Here is a 20880-nt window from a genome sequence, read left to right as displayed (position 1 = left end):
GTCGACATGCTTGACATAAACTGTTTTAATAATAGATTTCTGAGCTACATCACAAGTGTCTAACCGTACTGTACAATCTGTTCAAACTATGAAACAAAATGAAATCGTGAAAAAAGACATCTATCCAAAGCTAAGGCTGAAGCATACCAGCAAAATGACAGAGAGCAAAAAGTCATTGTCAAAATTCTCATCACATGGATGCCTTTTCATGTACCCCTTCTCCCGGCTACATATAACAAGGTCCTTACACTTAGCCTTCGCAAGCAACATGCCCGTAAACATCCATCCCATCGAGGAAGAGAAGGAAATCCAAGAGTGAAGAATATATATTTCTCCCCATTTTACAAGTTATTTTTCACATCGATATTTTTCAGATTACATTTCTGAGCAATATCATCTAAACATGTCTTTCATGGGCTTGAATATAGATTCCCTCCAAGAGTATCCATGACTTCCACCACACTAAACATTACACATTCTTTCCTCTCTTCATAAATACGGCCATTCATAATTTTATTATGCTTTATATGTTGGTGGGAAGGGTTCTATCTTTTGCAGCGATTAGTTTTTCTAGTAGCCCAAATCATTTATTATTTAAAATAGCAGTTCAAGTACTCGGAGATACCCGGGACAACCCATCATTAGCATGAAAAAACTATAGCGCTTCAAGTACTCGGAGATACTGGGGAAAAACCCATAGCTGGTATGTAAAAACATTTAGTGACTTCTTCAAATCACTACAGACTTCAAATCACTACAGAAAGAGTCTGGCGGAAGGCGTGCAACCAAAAAAAGTTCTTCAGAATGTTCGTTATTGATACCAGTTAGCTCATAAATGGAAAGTTTTGGTTCCTGAGATAGGAAGTATATCCGTATAGCAACATTTAACTAAAATCGAGCTACCAGAAACAAGGATATCCCTCACTGTGAAGTCAATGCACGCAGCAGCTCAACATGATCCACATCATCTAAACTTCTGAAAGTCTGATTTGATGACCTCTGGAGTCTGAACATCGCCATGCCTTTTTCAAGGCTATTCATTCACCGATGCATTCTAGTCAAATCCTTGTAAAATTTGTCATTTAATAATATTAAAATGTTCTTAGCTGCATATTCTCTTAAGGTTAAACACAAAAAACATTTTGATAGTAACCTGATCTCTTGCAGTTGAAAAGATATTTTAAGGGTTATCCCTCATTCCCACCAAAATACGCAATACTCACAACCTTGGCTTCCCTGCCGTGCTGTTGCGGCAATTTTATTGTATTTCCAAAATCTTCTAGTTTTCCGCTCAAACCACCTGTAATTGCGTGTGTTCAGATCCAATGGCTCAATGCCTTTTTTCTACACATTACAAAACTTTTATATTTGGAATTAGATCTTTAACTAAAACCCTGAGCAATGCCTTCTGCATAAAGAAGAGTTGTTCCATACCCTGGGATGGAGAAGATCCCTGAGTACGTGTTTTTGTCTTTGTATTACTCCATATAGAGAACAACTAGTTTTGCATAGCTATTAAAACTATTTAAAATAGTAAATAAACTATTAAAACAACCAGTTTAGAATAGACCCACATTATCTTTGGACTTACATGCTAACATAGCTTATTTCAAATTTAGATATACCTGTGTTAAACTCTTATTTTTTTTAAGCCTTAGCAGGATCAAACAAAGCAAACCGCAAGGAGTGCCAAGAAAAATAGACACCTCTTAGTACACAATAGATCTGGGATAATAAGGCTCCATGCTAGTATCGATCATTTCTTAACAGATCTGGATTGATAAGGATCTAGAGCTATTAAGGAAATATGGGGTTAGAAAATACCAGATGAACAGAGGCTGTTGCAATAGCTTCTTGTTTTTGAGAGTCGAGTTTGACCCACATTATCTTTGGACTTACATGCTAACATAGCTTATTTCAAATTTAGATATACCTGTGTTAAACTCTTATTTTTTTTAAGCCTTAGCAGGATCAAACAAAGCAAACCGCAAGGAGTGCCTAGAAAAAATTATTAACTATTGAGCAGTAAGGGCTAGAACAGGAAGGGTAGCGCCTTGTTGTCAGACCCTAGGTATGAATGCCTGGAACAATCCCTGGAAAACAAAGGGCATACAACCTTTTGAGAATATTAAAAAAAAAATACAGTATTCAGGGTATAGTAAAGCTAGAATATTTTGCCTCATAAAAGAACAGTAAAGCATAACCACAATTTTATATTTATATAAGAATCAATTCGAGAACGATTTGAAAAAAAACATATCCATATGTAAAAGAGGGCAATGCCACAGATTATGGCTAAACATTCAAAAGTAGCCGATGTATTGTATTTTAACCCGAAAATAACAATTACAGTCCCGGCCGGAAGGCCTCTTACAAGATGACATATAAAAAGTTCTATTTTGATATCAAGAAGCAGAAAGAAAAAACAAGCACGATTGGAGGCCATAGTCTTTCCTAACAGAGAAGGAAACCATTAAGGGTATGACTTGCTTCAGCAGATAATAATATACTAAAGACCACATAAATATTGTCCAAAAGGGTCGTAATTATCATTACAGAAGAACTGAGAAGAAAAAGCAGCCACAAAGTGGCACCTTCCCTGGAAGTAAGTTCCAACAGAAGATTTAAAGTACAGTAACACAATGAAAACAATGCTCTGGCAAAAAGCCTTAAGTGCTTTGCCAATAAAATGAACCTGGGTAGGTGCGCCGCAAGCCGTTAATGATAATCCCGACTGGATAAGTCCCAATGCTCCCGTAACCATGTGAGCTCTGCGAACGACAAGGAATTCCTCATGAATTCGTTGAGCGGAAGAAGAATTTCCTTCTTATTTTTCAAAAGAGAAACTAAAGGGAAATTATCCTATAGATAAAGAAAAATAAAACTGTAACGAATCCTGAGGGTAAAATATTAGAACTTACCAAGAACTACTCCAGACGCGAGAGCAAACCCTAGTGTAGAATTGTTTACCTGCTGCCAAGAAACCCTATCACGCATCACTACAAAAAATAGAACATATTTGTATGAATGCTTACAGGGAAAATGAACTTCTGGAATTACTGTGCCTCAATCGGTGTTAGTAAGAAGAAAAATATTGCCAGGACCAGACTTTTAACCTTCCTCTTGAAATCAACTCGCTTTAGACTATAATATAATTTTGTCTGCCAGCAGAAAACCCCAAATATTTAGCCGGTAGGCAAGGTGTGGACAAGGAACCCCTGACCAAAATTAGAAGACCAAAATTGTAGCTACTGCAGAAAGCAAGACGGGAAAAAGATTTGAATTACCTTCTGGCTGGAGGGAATGCCTTTGAGATAAGGTGAGCTCAATACCTGCAAAACACGGCACAGAAGGGCTCCATCTTCTCTGACCGCCCACCCTTTGGCGGGATGCAGAAAATCTTCAGCAGCAACCGACACAGCATCAGTTCGGCCACATACGGGCCTCTGTGGCGGAGTTTTCGCAGGAATTTGATTAGCGAAGCCCTGAGACCTTCAGCGATGAACGCGTTTGGGGAGGTGAGGGAATGGGGCATCGTCCGCCTGGTGGAATACCTGAGGAATGAAGCGGCTCCTAAGAAAACGGCACGAATTTAGCAGCAGAACCGTTTTCATCAATATCCATGAATACACGACGCAGCTCGCTTGCAGAACTCACTTGCAGAACTCTTTGGTTATCCCCGCTCTTTTCCCGATGCCATGTGTCGCCATGAGATTATAAAACTTTGCAGTTATAATCACTCTGTTCCCGATGCAACGTGTCAGCATGAGAAAGAAAGGGACGACGAAAGGTCCCTTTCAAAGAAAGGCCTATCGGCCTAATTATCATTATGTGGATTGTAAATCATTAAAATGACTTTGGTTATTTGTATTTTATTTTTGGAATATTCTAAATATTTGTAAATATCTGTATTTTGAATAAGTGTAAAAATGTTTATGCATTTAAGACTATTTTTGACTGAATAAAATTGAAAGTTTTTAAATTTAAAATACGTTCTTAAATATATTAATGAATTTTGTTATTTTTTTTTTAAATGGTATGACATTTAAATTCAATATCTATTGAGTATAAAAAATCAAATTTATGATTTTAAAAGGTATTTATTTTTCAAGTAAAATTGAATTTAAAAAATACATAAAATACTTAGAATTTTTTTTAGCTGTTTTTTATTTGGATTTAAGGTGGATGAGGATTGGTTGAATTTTTTTTTCTTTTCATTTTTTTTTAATTTATGGCTTAGATTGATTTTCAAGAGAATATGCTCAGCGTATGCTTTGTCTAAATGTTTATCAACTGTTGTAGTGTGTTAGAGAGTTTGTTAGGTTGCACTGACTTTTAATAAATTAAAAAAATTTGATGTCTAAATGCCCACCAATTTCTTACAAATTTTCAGAGCATACTTAATTTTAGAAAAAATTGTCTTATATCTTGATTGTAAAGGATATAAACTCTTCAACACTTATGTTTTTTTATCAAGACATGGGATTATTAAGTTTAAGTAAAATCAAAGTTAATAATAATATTTTTGTTATATATTTATCAATGGTAGATATAAATGAAGCCTTCTGCTAGATCAATTACATTAATATTTTTAATGTGGTTGAGTTAATCTTATTACAGATTTTAAGAATTTAATGTGAATGTTTTAGAATTTACACAATGATTTGACTGCTAAGTCTATAAAAGCATACATATTCTACCCCTATAGTTTTAAACATGTGGTCTCTTAGAGAAAAATACATACTCTTATCAATTAAGTCCACTCAAATTATATATAAACCATTTAAGTTATATAACTAGATCAATAAATTTATTTTTAATAAAATATATGATTAAATCATTGTTTTAATTATAAATGATGTAGACGTTTACCAGCCAACATTAAATCATTGTTTACCAACCAACATTAAATCATTCATTGTTTTAATTAGAATTGATGTATAGACGTTTACCAACCAAATGATGTAGATGTTTACCAACCAACATTAAATCATTGTTTTAACTAGAATTGATGTATAGACGTTTACCAACCAACTACGGTAATATATATCGTTTTCTGCAACTTACACGGAATTTAATGTTGAGAAATTTAATGTCTAAGTGGAAACGTGAACATGCTTTGAACGATACGTAAACTTGAGTGGACCAAATTTATGGCTGCTTCTACATGGAATCGAATTTTGTAGTTTCACTGAGTTTTCCTCCGCACTGTATATATGCCAACCAGCAAATATATCACTAATTACCAACCGGCAAATGAGCAACACTGTATATATGCCTACCATTAAATTTTCGCAAACCAGTGATCCAACTATCCACATATAGAGCCCCTCTCATTTGATACCCATCGGCAAAGCACATAGGGGAGGGTCGCCATTCCTGTGCGCCCTCCCTGCCATGTCGCAAAACCACATGTCAAAGCGCATGGAGCTGGTATGACATCTGTCCACCGTGTTGGGCATCGTGTCATCACATAAAAATTTGTGTTTTTGCCATTTCCTCCGTTTGTTTGGGGTCATCGCTGCGATGTTCCGTTTTCCCTTTGTCTTTCTGCTCGGGGCCAGTTGTTGGGCGAAGCCCCGCGCCGAAAATGGTGCGGGACTGCCCCAGAACCTGCGCGCTTCATCTCGTATGCATGTGTTGTTGCAAGCGTTTGTTCGAGGTTTAGAGTTTGTGGAACTGCGTGCTTCGTCTGGTATGCAGGTGCTGGTGCAAATGTTTGTTCGAGGTTTAGGGTTTGTGGTTGGAACATCACTTCTGCGTTTCTTGTGGTTTTCCTCCTGAATTTCTTGGTCGTTCTGGACTGCCGGTAGTTTAGGGTTCTTCTGGTGGTGATCTTATTCGCAGTTTTTGTTGTTTGCGGAGGAGCCGATTGCAGTTTCACTGAACTCGAGGTAATTGCTTAATTTGTTGTTAATTTGTTGTTTTGCGCTGGTTTTTTTGGTGGTTTTCTGTTGTCTAATGGCTTTTTTTTCTCATTGCAGGTGTGGAAAAGGTCGTTGCAGGGCTGGAGAAGGTCTGGCTAGCTCCGGGGAAGGTCGGCGACCATCCATGGCCTGTATCCGGTAGGATTTTAATCCTACCAGCAATTTCTTTATGTTTTTCAACACAAACAACTCTATTTGGATATTTTGTAAACTTTCTATGGCAAGTTTTGAGGGTTTAGGGTTTTTGTGAATATTTTGATGTTGTATGTGGCTTTTCATGATGGTATTTGTGAAATTTCGCTGTTTTCGCTGTTATTTTCGCCGTCCCGTGCCATCCTCGGTGGAGGGCTTCGCCCAACAACCAGCCTTGAGTAGAAAGACAAAGGGAAAATGGAACATCGCAGCAATGACCCCAAACAAACCCTCGAAACCCTCTTGTCTTTTGGTATGACTTAATTTCTAATATGTCTGATAGATTCCTTGTTTTCGCTGTTATTTTCGTCGTCCCGTGCCATCTTCGGCGGAGGGCTTCACCCAACAACCGGCCAGGCCAGCAATTCCCTCTCCTCTTGGCCAGCAATTCCGCTCTCCTCTTGGCATCAAGGACAGAGCACAGGTTCTGTCTGTCAACAGATAAAATGTGTTCAGGTTCTCTGATGTTAACAAGCCTTCAGAATTGTCTTTGTATATAACATTTTTGTTTGTTTGTTTGTCCCCTTCTCTATTAGTTTACAGGAAAATTTTGTTCACGATGATGAGCTGTCATAGCTAGGCTTCATGCCTTGGCTATCTTGATGTACAGTGCGATATATACATGATTAAATGATACGAGTTTTACTTAACTGTTGCAGTTTATTGCCACTGCAATTGAAATTTTTGTGTCCTATTTATTTTTGGGGATGAGAAGATCATTAAATGATGCCAGTTTTACTTGACTGTTGCAGTTTGTAGCCACCTCAATTGAAATTTTTGTGTCCTGTTTTTTTTGGGGGTTGAGAAGATGATTAAATGATCCCAGTTTTACTCCACTGTGACAATTTGTAGCCACCCCAATTGAAATTTTTGTGTCCTATTTTTTGTGGGGTTGAGAAGAGATTTGGGTTTAGGTATGGTTATTGGTCAGAAATGCATAGGAGGATGATTAAACTTCATTTTCTTAAGGATTTAGGTTATTCTCATATTTACAACAATTATATTGGATGTGACTCTCTAGTCATGTGGTGGTGAAGATCTAGACATGGGGTGTGTTGCTATATTAGTGATCTATGTTTGGATCTGGAACCTGAATTTCAATTTTAAGGTTTTCATATTAGTGATCTAGGACCTGGAACCTGAATTTGAATTCGAAGGTTTTCATATGGAAAAAAATATAGAGATGGGGTGTTGTTATTTTAGTGATCTATGTTTGGACATGGAACTAGGATTTTGAATATCTGAATTTAAATTTGAAGGTTTTTTTCTACTCTACTTAATAATGAGTGCTCTCAAAAACTTATTATGAGATAAGACTCTTTGGTCATTTGATTTTTGTATTTAGCCTTTTTCCTATACCTTTGGCCATTATCTCTTGTCTATTGTTCATGTCTAGTGTTGCCGCTTCTACAATGTTTATTTCATTTATTGGTCTGTAATAGTATTCTGAATTAAAAAATTGGTTTTCTCGTTCATTGAACAACGACAAATCATTCTGTAGCTTTGCTAGCATATTCCTCTTGTTAATGAGAAATTTTCTTCTTCCCAGGCAATTTTTGGTCAATTTACAATTATTTAATTGTTGGTTTTGTCTCTTGCATAGAGTCTCTATGCCTGCTCGCAACTTTGAATCAACCCTATCAAATTTGAAAAATCACTGAAATAATAATCCTAACGCCCTCAGAATCCTATAATACAAATTTCATTATTTTTTTCCTTTTTATAAATAGATGTCAACTATATTTTAAAGATAAAGATAATTCTAGGCCAGCAATTCCCTCTCCTCTTGGCATCAAGGACAAAGCACAGGCTCTGTCTGTCAACAGATAAAATGTGTTCAGGTTCTCTGATGTTAACAAGCCTTCAGAATTGTCTCTGTATATAACATTTCTATTTTTTTGTTTGTCCCCTTCTCTATTAGTTTACAGGGAAATTTTGTTCACGATGATGGGCTGCCATAGCTGGGCTTCATGCCCTGGCTATCTTGATGTACAATTCTATATATACATGATTAAATGATACGAGTTTTACTTAACTGTTGCAGTTTGTAGCCACCGCAATTGAAATTTTTGTGTTCTGTTTATTTTGGGGGATGAGAAGATCATTAAATGATGTCAGTTTTACTTAACTGTTGCAGTTTGTAGCCACCTCAATTGGAACTTTTGTGTCCTTTTTTTGGGGGGGTTGAGAAAATGATTAAATGATGTCAGTTTTACTCAACTGTTGTAGTTTGTAGCTACCTCAATTGAAATTTTTGTGTCCTGTTTTTTGTGGGGTTGAGAAGAGATTTGGGTTTAGGTATGGTTATTGGTCAGAAATGCATAGGAGGATGATTAAACTTCATTTGCTTAAGGATTTAGGTTATTCTCATATTTACAACAATTATATTGAGATGGGGTGTTGTTATTTTAGTGATCTATGTTTGGACATGGAACTAGGATTTTGAATATCCGAATTTAAATTTGAAGGTTTTTTCCTACTCTACTTAATAATGAGTGCTCTCAAAAACTTATTATGAGATCAGACTGTCTAGTCATTTGATTTCTGTATTTAGCCTTTTTCATATGCAACTTGATAATGAGTGCTCTCAATTTCTCAAGTGTCCCCTCAATGAATAAAATTATCAGTGGCTTTTTGACATTTAGTAAAACTTATTATGAGGTAGATTGCCTCCTCATTTGAGACTGTTTGGTCATTTGATTTTTGTATTTAGCCATTTTCCTAAGCCTTTGGCCATTATCTCTTGTCCAGAGTTGGAATGGAATGTTATTATTGAATTCCCAAACATCGTAGCAATGACCCCAAACAAACAGAGGAAATGGTGTGGACACAGAATTTTATGTGATGACACGATACCCAACATGTGGACCTCCACGACGGACAGGTGTCATACCAGATCCATGCGCTTTGACATGTGGTTTTGTGACATGGCAGGGAGGGAGCACATAATAACTTATAGAAATAATTTTATCATAATTAATATTTTACAGAAAGACATATTCCATTGAAAATTTCTTTTCAATGCACAGTTAGGTTGCCACAAGAAATCACTACTAGGTTGTAAGCCAAAATGTTTCTTGTGACAAGAAAAAGATACAATCTAGTGTTGTAAGCCAAAATGTTTCTGTGACAAGAAAAAAATACAATTTAATGTTGTAAGCCAAAATGTTTCTGTGCCAAGAAAAAGATACAATCCATCCAAAATCCACATCATAATGTGGTTAGAACCAAAAACATATAACAACCCTATTCTCTATGGCCATGAGAATCTTGAGTGCCAAAACTCCCCGAGTTATCTTCTTGAGCCAGGTAGGTTGGCCTACCAGTCAAGGGCTGATTAGGAAATGGTTGATTACTGCCATATGATTGATTCCAATTTGCAGCTTCCAACCATGGAGGAACTGAGTACCCATATCTCACATTTCCACTACTGACCCCTGCATTAAGTGGAGGCGTGTAATGAGCATACAGAGAATTGACACCAACTCTGGTAGGAACAAGGCAAGTGGGTAAACCCTCAGTTTGATAGTGGGGCACTTGAATGTTTATAAGATCTTGGAATAATGGTGTATTATCTGCAATGGAGTTCAATGAGTTTGAAATAATCCTGGTTTCATCAGCGATTCTTGTATCGTTGATCATCCCTTGTTCCTTTTCAAGCCTTTGTTGTGCCTTTCATTTTTCCTTTTCCTGTCTTGCAATTTGCTTTTGTTGGTACTTAGCTTGCCATGCTTTATCTATTTCAATCCTTTCATCTGCTCGACGTTGTGATACAACAATCCTTGCTGCCTTCTTCTCCTTGACTAGATCCTTCTTTTTCTGTTTTAATTCTTGCATTTCAAATTTCTTTTTTTCAGACTCAACTAACAGGTTTATATAGTCCTCTAAGGTGAGTAATTGTGAGCTTCGGCCCAGATGAAGACTAGCCGGTGCACCTTGCTTTTTTTTCATTGATACTCTCTCTACTGGTAGCTTTAGGAACCGTCCAAGTGTCTTCTCCACCCCTCCCACCTGCATGTCATTGCTTGGTACTTTCCTTTCAGTATCTATTGGAACTGATTGAACTATATCGTTATCTTCATTTGATGCCTCATTATGTCCTTCATCTTCTTCCATTGATCTATTGTCCAAAAAAAATGAACAATTTCACTGTTCAATTATGCGGGTTGTGAGGGCATGTTCATGCTTTCTTCATTGGTTGCTGAGACACTATGTGCATTCATATTGATCATTACTTCTGCTAGCCATGAAGGTGGGGTTACTTGGCTTGGCAATGTCAATTGGTCATTGTCAACTGCATGTTCAACAATATCATTAATAATATCAGCAACAGGAATCTCATGTTCTTGGGTTGGTGGAACGATCTCCATGTTACTGCGAATTTGTTCGTTGTTATATTGTGTTTCACATACAGTTTCATCATCTTCAGCATATAAGTGTCCTTGAGTCAGGGAAATCATATTACCATCGGCAACAACATCACCTTGGTCATCTACTTCTTGCACTTCAACACCTGTTTGGTCATTCCCTTCTCCCTGACCATCCACATGAAATGCTTGGCTACAACCAGTATCATGCATAAGAGAATCATAGTTCAGTGGCCAGATTCATGTCCTCCTAAAGCCAGCCTTGATATTTGATGGTGTCAAAGCCCTTTTAAAAGCTTTACTTGCAAGCTCTGCTAGCTCAAACCTTTTCACCTCAACCCCTGGATTCTTTGCCATCCATGCAGCGCGCTCCGACCTGAAATAGTTCTTGAAAGAGCCAAACACACTAACATCAAGAGGTTGCAGTCTGTGAGTGGTATGAGCGGGCAATGTGAACAGGTCGATGCCTAAATTGTTTGCTTCTTCAATTGTTTGTACAACCATGTGGCTCCCATGGCTATCTAATATCAAAAGGTGTCTGTTATTAGGCCAGACGCCACCTGGTACCGATGCAACAAAGTGAAAAAGCCAACTTAGAAACAGTTCTTTAGTCATCCATGCATGGGGATGTGCAGCCATGCATGCACCTGGTTCACAGTTTTGTATATATTTTTTCAGTTGATTTTTACCTTTGAATAGATAAAATCCTGAGATTGAAGTACCAATTGCATTGACACAACATAAAAGAGTTATCCACTCCCTGCTCTTGGGCAAAATCTTTGGCACATTTCGACTTCCTTTCTTGGCAATTACCCGCATGCCACAATTCCTCCCTGCCTGTAAACCTGTTTCATCACAGTTTCATATATGGTCTGCTCCATAAGAATGTTTATCGTAAGCACTAAAAAGTGTGTCATAGAACTTTTGCACAACTGCAGGGTGAAAATTTAATGCTCTATCTCTGTCAAGGCCCTCAGCAGTACGCAATACAAGTTCTGGATGCCTTTTTTTAAACCCAAACCACCATGATTTACCAGGAAACCCATCTTTGAATGGGTTTGGCCTCCCTTGACAGATTTGAGCAACTGTTGATTTGAGTTGTATCAACTCTAGCCCATGTCCCAGTTGGGCCATCCCTTTACACCACTCAACCACCTTGGCCTCCTCCTCCTCAGTCATAACTGTAAGAGGCCCTCTACGTTTTGTATGAGTTATTCCATTTATCCAATAATGTATTGATGAGGGAGGAATACCATGTTTCTTTGCAGATGCCCGAACTAAGTATCCATTAAACTCTATGTCGTCAATTGCAACTAACATTTGTTTTTTGTCCATCCTCTTATAATACTGATCTTTTTAGTTGAGCTTGCCCCTTGGACTGTTGTTGATGGTGGTTCTGTGGCTGATGGCATGTTAACATCAGCTGCTGTCACATGGTCATCCTCAACAATGTTCCCCGGTGCATTGTTGGCATTGACATCAGCTGGCATGCCCTCATCAGACGATGTGCATCGCAGCTGCACACCCCTTGTCACTTCTCCTTGTACGAGCAGAGTAACTTCCTTTTGTCATAGATGCAACAACCTATAAAATTATTGCATGCATTTAGACATTAGAATATTTGTAAAGTATGCTTTATTACTTCTGCAAAAATACTTTTCCTTTATTACAGGAAATTATCAACATGTATGTTACAGGAAATCGAATTGCATTACTTATGTTATAGGAAATTGAATTGCATTACTTCGTAGTCTCTCAATTGCCTGCCTGTTCATCAGTTTAGCAACTTTTATATGGATTCAAGTAGGATTCTATGATAGTTGTTTCAAATATCATTTTCCAATTTTTTTTGTTGTTTGGCATTGCCAAAAATGTCTCAATACTGCAACTTTTCCATTGCAGTCCATGGCCACCATTCCAGGTATAAATTCTATGTTGGGAACAACTTGCAGCGGTAATCAGCCTTGTGGTCTCTCAATTGCCCGCATATTCATCAACTTAACAACTTTTATATAGAATCAAGTAAGATTCTATGATAGTTGTTTCAAATATCATTTTCCATTTTTTTTTTGTTGTTTGGCATTGCCAAAAATGTCTCAGCACTGCAACTTCTCCATTGCAGTCCATGGCCACCATTCCAGACATAAATTCTATGTTGGGAACAACTTGCAGCTGTGATCAGCTTTGGAATGGACTTATCAGTCATAAAAAGTTTTAGAAAATTGAACTGAAAAAATTAAGTATGTTGAAGGCATTCATTTTTTTTATTTTAAGGAATGGTTTTAACTTTTCTAAATAATTGTATTTAGAACCTACTTTTTATTCAATAGCTGTTTGTGAAACCATCCAGCTATCCTTTTAGCAATTATGGCCAGACATATCATGTAAGAACACTGATAAATGAAAACAATGAAAACAGAACTGTAAGAACAATGACTTTCAATGGTTGTTTGTGAAACCATCCAGGTATCCTTTTAGCAGTTATGGCCAGACAAATCATGTAAAAACTCTGATAAATGAAAACAATGAAAGCAAAACTGTAATAACAATGACTTTCAATGGCTGTTTGTGAAACCATCCAGGTATCCTTCTAGCAGTTATGGCCAGACAGATCATGTAAGAAATATGATAAATGAAAACAATGAAAACAGAATTGTAAGAAGAATGAGTTGTAATTGATATAACTAACCTTGATATATTGGCAACTGTTTTGTGATGTTATCTTCAAGTTTGCTGAATAGTTTGAAAGCATAAGATGCAACTTCAACAGTGGGTGGACTTCTTTTATAGTTTTGGGCACTTGAATTTAATTGGTGGACATGGATGCACATAGATTGCAATGGCTTCATTTTGAATGTGTGGTCTGGGTTTAATTTGATGTGATCTAATGGTTGGGAATTGGTTATTTGTTGATCCATGTGCTTTGATTTGTTTTAATGAGAAATAGAGTGAGTTGGGTGTCATTTATTGCAGTTATTGGGTCTGGGTGTCATTTATTGAACAAAGTGGGTTTAAATGTTATTGGGTTGGGTGTCATTTATTGAACATAGGGTGTTTAGTTGTTGAACAACACAGCAGTTATGGGTGACATACATTCCATTTTGTTATGTGCGAGTAGGCATATTTATTTGGGATGCAAAGCTACAGTTTTGATGAGTGGAGGTTGAAGTGACTGTTGCTTTGTACTTCTGGAATAGACCATTTTGGAAGCATTTATGGTTTTAGTTGTTTTCTAGTTGGGTCAATATGGTTTGCAGTCTTAAGTAGTAAAATACTATTTATGGACAATTGTGGGCCCTGTCAATGTATGGGGAAATTTTGGACATAAATTAATACCTGTGTTGCACAGGTACCCGCACCCAGGAGTGGGGTTCTCGAACCCATCCCGGGTTCCTGCACCCAAGTACCGGGTTCTTCAAAAAAAAATTTGGGTTCTTTCCTTTAACGGGTTATTGGGTTCTTCGGGTGCTTGGGTTCTTCGGGTGCTTGGGTTCTTCGGGTTCTTTGGGTTCTTCATAAAAAAACTATATTAAAAATATAATTAATAATATATAGTTGGATTGAGGTTAAGAACAAAGTGCATACATTTGTTGTAGGAGATAGATCACACCCACAGACAGAGGAGATCTATGCAGAATTGCAGTGACTGACAGGGTTGATGAAGGAAGCAGGGGATGTACCTGATGTGCACTTTATGCTGCATGATAAGAAACAGGAGCAGGTGGTAGTGATCATCACATGATGTGCAATAGGAGTGGTGGGAATCTACATTGTTTTACAAGAGGAAGAAGCTTATATTTTGTTTGTGCTTTTCAGCGAGTTGTAAAGCCCACTAAAGTCTCATCAAAAGCGCAAGAAGTGCATATGTCGTAATTGCCACTATTCTGCCAAGTTCATAAATGAGGTCACCATGCAGAAAACCGTCCTGAGTGATTTAATCCACTTCATTATTTCCTCAACTCTGTTTTTTTGGGATTTATATTGAGGCTTAAGTAAAATAAGTTAGCTGGAAGTGCTATATTATTCTGTTGGTGTCTCTACAAAGAGAGTGGAGGTTTGAGGACTGTTTATTGTTTTCATGTATCATGTCAAAGGCTATATATCCCTAGGGCATTTCTCAAGGACAAGAGCCCATACAACAAGTTTGAAGTAGCATGGGTATTTTCAAAAATTTTAGGTTGAAGTTACATCAAGATATTCAAGTGAACAAAAGATGTGAGTGGACTGTCGACCTCCTTGGGTATATGATTGCAGAGAGCTTGTCTGGGCAGAATAGGGATCAGCCTTCAGTTAGAGACCTTTTTGTTTCCTTGGAGCTTCAGGTAATGACTTATAAATAGCAGTTAAGGCATTTTCAGAGACACTCTTGTTCTATTTTTTCTCATGATGAGAATTGTTGAAATTCAAATCTCACATAAATACATATAAGATGTAGATGTATGCACACAAATCAATGCATACACATAGACAGGCATTAATGGACATAGAGAGAACAGACATTAATGGACATAGAGAGATGCACACAAGAATTATAGTTTATAGTTGTAATGTATTATTCCATATGTTGGCTTGACAAAAGACGCTTGCCAGCAAGCTGTATAATTGACTTTGTATTGATTTCATGTGTTTCATTTTTGGATGAAAATATGGTGCAACTCTAAATTGAATAAGTCAATTGCATCAAGCAACAGATGTTATGCTTGTCTGTATAAAACAATAGTTAATATCTTCACTCTTTTTTATGGTAGCTAATACTGGGGACTTGTGTTTGAGGGTCAAACAGGGAACATAACAATTGAGAAAGGTCTGAAATTCTATAGGATTTGGAAAATAAAATGAAAGATAAGCATAGGAAGAAATATTGGAAGCATGGAAAAGGATGGACATTATAGCAGTGTGATCAGACAAACAATGATGCCTACAATGTTAGTATGGCAATATAGAGTTAGGGAACAAGTTTGACCTGCAAAACTGTATTTGATAGGATGCTTGTGTGGTATGCGGTTTCGTGGAACTCAATGACAGCAGGATATGCTGACCACAACTGTTGCATGGATGCTTTCCAATTTGTGGCAGAATGCTTTGGTTTAGCATAAATCCAAACCAGGGGATCTTCACTATTATTCTGAAGGCATGTGCCAGACTGCCATCAGATGAAAATGGTAAGCAGGTCCATGTATACATTATTAGAATGGGTTTGGAAAAAATATACAAATTCAAATTTCATATATATTATTAATTATATTTTTTCAATTTTAATATATTTCATATATATTATTAATTATATATATATATGAAATATTAATTAATAATATGCATGTTTAAATGATTATCATTAAAGTTTTCTTGTTTAAAATTTAAAGTTGAAAAAATATACAAATTCAAATTTCATATATATTATTAATTATAAATTTATAATTTATAATTTATAAAATATAATTATTAAAATTTAATATTATTATATTACTCGATGAACCCACGTTTCCTGGCAACATACATTAATACTTATTTATACTTAATGTTATTTATTTTTATTTAAATATTAGTTTCAAAAGTCTCAATTTATGGTGGTTTTATACTTAATGTTATTTATTTTTATTTAAATATTAGTTTCAAAAGTCTCAATTTATGGTGGTTTGGTGGGACTAGTACTATATCAATAACTTGTCCCTGCACAACATTAGAAATCTCTCCCCTATTTGTTGCGGCTGCTTTGAGTTCGAGTAGAGATTGGAACTCGGCAATCTTTTTGTCCTTTAAAATCGATCACTGGTACGGAGATCCGACACAAATTTAGTACAATTATTATGAAGGAAACAGGCGGCATGGAACACGTCCGATACACATCCGTGAAACAAGAAAGGCCAGTAACAGGTATTATGCAAAAGAGCACCTTACTCGGTTTTGTAATCCGAAAGATCATATGCTGCATCGTGTTCTCAGGTATATTGATATCCACGCCTGTATCTTGTCAAAAAAGTTGTTTGAATCACGAAATGAAATCTCTCTTGGCTTTCAAAACCTCGTTGCATGATCCGACGGGGCGTTTGGCTTCATGGAATGTTTCTTTAAGCTGCTGTCACTGGGAAGGTATCTCCTGTGACACACGGACTGGCCATGTTGTTGCTGTAGATTTGAGTAATTGTAGTTTAAGTGGTGCCTTCGGTCCGGCAGCGCTGGTTGAGTTAAGGAGTTTACAGAATTTAAATGTTGCCTTCAATAATTTTACAGGACAACCTATTCCAACGGAGCTAGGACTGTTGAAAACATTGAAATCCCTGAACCTGTCGACAGCGGGATTTGTTGGCACCGTTCCGGGTCAGCTCGGAAATCTGTCTAACTTGGGACTGCTTGATCTCTCTTCTTCCAAGGCGTTGAGAAGTGATGACCTTTCATGGCTCCTAAATCTTAAGACATTGAAACACCTTCATCTTCACGGAATGAATCTGTCAGCAACGTCCGACTCATGGGGACAAACAATAAGTCGTCTTTCTCAGCTCACATATCTTTCAATGGCAAACTGCAGGATGAATGGTTCGCTTCCCGCATCTCTGCAGAATCTTACATCCCTCCAAAATCTCCATTTGGATCGAAACAATTTTCACTCTGAATTCCCTACATGGCTTGCGAATATGACTAGTTTGGTATCTCTGGAGCTCTCCCATTCAAACCTCAGTGGATCTCTTCCATTCGAGCGCCTCTCTCAGCTCCCTCACCTGGAACAGATTCGTTTGGGAAGTAATAAAATATCTGGCAACGTTTCTCTTATTTTCCAAGCAAAATGGAAAACTCTGACCGTTTTCTTCATGCCAAACAACAGATTGTACGGCTCCATTCCATCTTCTATCAGAAATCTATCATCTCTAACCGAGTTGCATCTGAGCAACAACCATTTGAACGGAGAGATTCCAGAGTCATTAGCCCTCCTCCCCTGGCTTACTATGCTAGACCTGGGGTGGAATAGCTTTACAGGTCCAATCCCCACCGAAATTTGCACCATGTTGCATTCTCTGACATTCTTATCTTTAGCGTCTAACAAACTCGAGGGGCAGATTCCTCTTTGCATTTGTGAGCAAAATGAGAAACTAGAGTTTCTGGATCTTTCAGACAATAAACTCCATGGGAAACTGCCTTCACATTTGGGCAATTGTCATTCTCTGGATACGTTGAAAGTGGCACATAATAATTTCGATGGTCAGATACCGTCCGATTTGGGAAAGTTGAACAAACTTCGGACATTGCAGATCAGCGACAACAGTTTAACTGGACCTATACCTTCGGCCCTGCTAAACTGCAAAATGTTGACAACATTAGATTTCAGTAGAAATATTCTATCAGGCAAACTGCCTGATTGGATTGGTGATCTTTCCATGCTCCGAATACTTATTCTCAGAGCAAATAATTTTGAAGGTGAGATACCGATCCAGGTTGGCTACCTTCAAAAACTCCAAATACTTGACCTGGCAATGAACCATCTGTCCGGTTCAATACCGCTGCAACTTTCAAACTTATCAGTAATGAGAGAGGAAAATTTCACAAGGTCTGCGCCCACAGACTTATATGGGCTCTCCTATTATAGGGATTCAGTTTTTTTGACGGACAAGGGTCAGGAAATGGCGTATCAATACGTAGACCTCTGGACTGACACCTTCATGGATCTCTCGGCAAACAGCCTCACTGCTCACATCCCCGAACAACTTGGATATCTAAAAGGTTTGCGGACATTGAATCTGTCGCACAATCGTCTTACGGGAAATATTCCCCAAGAATTGGGGAGTATGGCGAGTTTAGAATCTTTAGATATGTCATCCAACCAGCTTCATGGAAGAATTCCTGCAACTCTTGCAGAACTGACCTTCCTTGCATTTTTAAATGTATCGAATAATGAGCTGTTTGGGAGGATTCCAAGTGGACGGCATTTCGACACATTTGGGGCAACTTCATTTTCAGGTAATCCGCAGCTGTGTGGGCCGCCGCTTCGAAGAGTCTGCGGCGATCATGCTTTAGAGGGTGGCCACGATACTGAGCCGAATGTGTATTGGTATGAATCGTGGAAAGCTGGATTGGGTTTTGGATGTGCCATGGGGTTTGGAAGTGTAATCGGGTCATTAGCTTTGAGCAGGCGATTGAGGACTAAATACTTTCAGATTGGTGATAGATTTATGAAGTGCTTTGAATGAAAGCCTGGGGTAATGACAGAAAGATCTCACAGTTACAGTTACTGGAATAGAATAGTATTTCCACCGCTAAGGCAATAAGTCCAATTATAGTGCAGTGAATAAAAACATGCAAGTAACTCACATGCTGTAGCACGCTTCCATTATTGTAATAATGAACCTGCAAATAGATCTGTCGTGTCTTTCTCTATTTTAATAATTTTTCTTAAAGTAGCATTTTCTTTCTTTCCTTCAATATATATAATTTAAAGGGGATATTGCAATATTGTATTGAAAATATATAATGATTTTTTTGACGATTATTTTTTTTGTCAATTTTAATCAAAATTTAACAGATATTTTTAAAAACTTGAGTTTAAATTTTTTAATCTGTATAATTCAAGTGTTTTGGTTTTTTTAACAATTATTTTTCTTGTCAATTTTAATAAAAATCCAACAAATATTTTTAAAAACTTGAGTTTAAATTGTTTAATTTGTATAATTCAAGTGCTCTGGTTTTTTCCACGACTATTTTTCTAATTAATTTTAATCAAAATCCAACAGATATTTTTAAAAACTTGAGTTTAAATTGTTTACTCTGCATAATTCAAGTGCTCCATGGGTTTTTAAGGGTGTTGAATCCATTTATGCATTCAAAAATGTATTTTAAATAACAAAAAATCTTCAAATTGTATTATCCGATTTTGGTGGATTCATGTGAAAAATTGTTTAGTCTATAAGTTAGACTACTTTTTTTAATACCATGCATTTCTATTAAATTAGTGTATGAAACCCTTTTTCTCTATAAGACAAGGTGTACATACTCTACTCTCCTTTAGATTTGAATATTTGACTTTTTATAAAAAAGTACATATTTTTAACCATTAGCCTCATTCAAATTGTACAAATGAAAAATAAAACTAGGTAACAATCCCCTCTCTTCCTCTAAACTTGCTATAATTTTACTTAAGGTGGGTATTGAAATATTTTATTTGTGGTTGATATTAAAACAATTTCTTATTATTAATATCTTTTTCAAATGCCACATGCCAACTCCATATTAAGTGTTGAATGAATTACATATTTTCCTTGTGACAATAACATCTCACTTAACCATATAAATTAAATGGTTGGTAAATGTAGATGGGCATCTATTCATGATAAGCATGAAAACAATTATTTCATGATGCATCTCACATTGTCAAGGTTTAAAAAACCATAAACAGTAACTAAATTTAACTTTATTTTAAGTTATTATTATCATGATTAATTATAAAAAGAATTAATACATGAGTTAACATATATACATTTAAAAAAACATGTGACAAAATTCTTAACCTAAAAATAAACTTTGTTACACGACCTTAAGTCAATACATGTCCAAAAAATCATAACTCATTTTATATGGCACTCATTAATATGACATTTTTTTTCTAATTAATCAATCTAATTAAAATACTATTAAGAATATTTTAGAATATTCCATGGAGATTAAATCCATACCATCCACCCAGTAATTATTGACAATTAAGTAGAACTTTCACACCTTTAATTTAATTATTAATAATTATTAATTGGATGGTAGGGATTTAATCTCCCTGCAATATCTTACAATATTTCTAATAATATTCACAAATTAAAGGTTATCTCCAAAGTAGTTATGCCCTTTCTTCTGTTTCAATCAAATTGATTGACCTCAAAAAATATCATATGAAATGATTCTATTTTGGAACACGACTTGAATCCACAATTTTAATTTAATTGTTAACAAGTGTTAAGTGGAAGGGAGATATTTAACCTTCATAGAATATTTTAGAATATTCTTAATAGTATTCACAAATGAAAGGTTAAAATGTATCTCCAAAGCAGTTATGCCTTTCTGCCCTCTTAATTAAATTCGTTAGTTTTGAAAAAAAAATGTCATATGAACAAGTGTTATATGAAATGATTTATGGTTTTTTGGGCATGTGGTAATGAGAAGTCATGGTATTAACATATAATATTGTAATAAAGCCTATTTATGGGTTAAAACCCTCCATCATAAAGTGGGGTGAATCTCCATAGTTAATAATCTTGTTACATGTTTTTTTAAATGTAGATATGTTTAACTCCTATATTAATTTTGATATGAGATTTATGGATCTATCATATTAAAAAAAAGTTGTCAATGTTTCGAGCCAACAAGTGTGGCTCATCATCATTAGTGATGATGAGTGATGATAAGTCACACTTGTTGGC

The 20880-nt window shown here is 36.3% G+C and overlaps 1 protein-coding gene and 1 long non-coding RNA gene across 9 annotated transcripts; one reads left to right on the top strand and one right to left on the bottom strand.

Annotated features, from left to right (window-relative positions):
- Positions 1-615: 615 nt before the first annotated feature.
- Positions 616-3686, bottom strand: LOC149166392 (uncharacterized). 8 transcript variants are annotated; one of them, XR_016260854.1, is made up of 4 exons: positions 2922-3126; positions 2696-2771; positions 1154-1300; positions 616-1033 (listed from the first exon to the last, which is right to left on the bottom strand). It is a non-coding gene; the product is annotated as an uncharacterized LOC149166392 (long non-coding RNA). The 8 variants fall into 8 exon arrangements; XR_016260850.1 differs by lacking the exon at positions 616-1033 and adding an exon at positions 3333-3686 and having other exon boundaries at positions 1058-1300; positions 2922-2999; XR_016260851.1 differs by lacking the exons at positions 616-1033; positions 1154-1300 and adding exons at positions 1351-2093; positions 3333-3686 and having other exon boundaries at positions 2922-2999.
- A 12513-nt stretch (positions 3687-16199) lies between these two features.
- LOC149166391 (uncharacterized) lies at positions 16200-18704 on the top strand. The gene has a single exon (XM_089431335.1). The coding sequence runs from the start codon at positions 16294-16296 to the stop codon at positions 18664-18666; it is 2373 nt and encodes a 790-aa protein (XP_089287461.1). The 5' UTR covers positions 16200-16293; the 3' UTR covers positions 18667-18704.
- The last annotated feature ends 2176 nt before the right edge of the window (positions 18705-20880 follow it).

Source organism: Pinus tabuliformis, chromosome 5_1, assembly GCF_031772625.1.
Source record: "Pinus tabuliformis cultivar Carrire ecotype Pingquan chromosome 5_1, CPIR1, whole genome shotgun sequence".
Classification (NCBI taxonomy): domain Eukaryota; kingdom Viridiplantae; phylum Streptophyta; class Pinopsida; order Pinales; family Pinaceae; genus Pinus; species Pinus tabuliformis.
The sequence above is the reverse complement of the archived record's forward strand: the minus strand, read 5'-3'. Positions and strand labels throughout refer to the sequence as shown.

Bases quoted from the DNA above. Each gene is read 5' to 3' on its own strand.
- LOC149166391 (XM_089431335.1), top strand. From the start codon at position 16,294: ATGAAGGAAACAGGCGGCATGGAACACGTCCGATACACATCCGTGAAA.